At 51.4% G+C, this 1,511-nt stretch overlaps 1 protein-coding gene across 1 annotated transcript; it reads left to right on the top strand.

The window, feature by feature from the left end:
• Positions 1–251: 251 nt before the first annotated feature.
• Positions 252–517, top strand: SPRG_05377 (hypothetical protein; the record flags this gene model as incomplete). Its single annotated transcript, XM_012344624.1, has 2 exons — positions 252–361; positions 415–517. 2 exons carry the CDS (start codon positions 252–254, stop codon positions 515–517), a joined length of 213 nt encoding a protein of 70 aa, XP_012200014.1.
• Positions 518–1,511: the final 994 nt, after the last annotated feature.

Raw genomic sequence — 1,511 nt, 5'->3', positions numbered from 1 at the left:
CAAACTAGTGTTTGCCGCTGTCATTTGCTCTCGCTACAGAGGTCGCATGGCGACATCACATAGCATTTTGGACTCTTCAAAGATGAGAAAAATCTTTTTTGTCTTTTCAGAGCCAGCCACATGCGAATGACACAACATCGACAGCCGTGGCATGGACGTCTGTGGAGTACAGAAAGCAGTGACGAGGTTCTCGGTCATTGCCAACGGCAAGCCTTTGTCGCGGCAAAGCTTGGGGCGCTGGGCACAAGGATATGCAGAAGCAGTGCCATGACAGCGAGCGCACGGCACATGCGATCAAAAACCATCGCAACCAAACACCGACAGAGACGATCAAGAAGCGCGAAAGCTTTGACGACGCGCTGTTCTCATCGCGGAGCGGCAGAAACGTCGAAAGCACCTCAACTAGACGACCAGAGCGACAACGAGCGAGTCAACCGGGGCACGCCTGCAGCTCGAGCTCTGCATCGCGCTTGACCAGTCGCCTGTCGACCTCCCAGTAGGTAACCAGTCCCACTAAGTCGAGTCGGCACGCTTCCAGCATGAACTGGGAACGTGGCAAGGTGAGCACAATATATATATGGCAATTTGCTTTTTAACGCTTAAAGAGCAATGCCATCTATGCGTTGTCGACCATTGCTCGCGTCATAAGACCGCAGTGGCGGCGTAGCGTGGTCTGCTCTGCTCCCCAAAGTGTGTTCTATCAATGTGCGAAGTATGGGCGACTTTATTTCAAACGCGAGATCGGCGGCCGAGTTCCGTTGGCTCGCGGTTAGTGGTTTAAAAATGGCACTCCGATCTTATTCGTGGCATGTGCCATACAAATATCTTGGATCGCGCCTCGCTTCCGGTGCACGGCTCGGACAACGACGCGACCTCTCTCTTCGTACTCTCCATGGCGTCCTCGTTCCCTGTGTCTAGTCTCGGTGATTGCATTTTCCAACGCAATGTGGTCGACTTCGCAACCGGGTGGCGCGGGCCAAGAAGAAAAATAGAAAAATGAGAAAAAATGAAAAAAAGTGTTCCGTACACTTGGTGTTGAGTGGTGCTTCTCCGCACAACCTAGCCTGTAAAAGCCACAAGACTGTAGAATGGAAACCATTCGAGAATTGTGTTTGCTGATTACAAGGCGTCGGGTCGTACCAAGCAAAGCACCGAATTTCAACCGCCAATGTACGAAGCACGCCGGAAGTGTTTTTTCAACACTTGCCAAGTCTAACAGCAACGTTTGACAATGTCAAAACGGTCTTTGGTTGTTTTAACCAAAAACGCAGTGGATATCCCCGGGAGGATGCCAGCCATACTTCCAATACATGCTTGTCCTTGTATAGCTACAATCTGGATATGAAATCAGGTCGTTTCGTGTTCCCCACGTAGGATTTGCAGCAGACTGCAGACGGCCAATCCACGTCCGGGCAAGCTTTTATGCTTTCTGGAAGGTCCTTCCGCAACGCATAATGACGTGGCACCCGCATTGGTAACATAGACTGCACGTGGCAGTGTCCAAGGACCGC

Source organism: Saprolegnia parasitica (genome assembly GCF_000151545.1).
Source record: "Saprolegnia parasitica CBS 223.65 unplaced genomic scaffold supercont2.19, whole genome shotgun sequence".
Taxonomy (NCBI): Eukaryota; Oomycota; class Saprolegniomycetes; order Saprolegniales; family Saprolegniaceae; genus Saprolegnia; species Saprolegnia parasitica.
The sequence above is the reverse complement of the archived record's forward strand: the minus strand, read 5'-3'. Positions and strand labels throughout refer to the sequence as shown.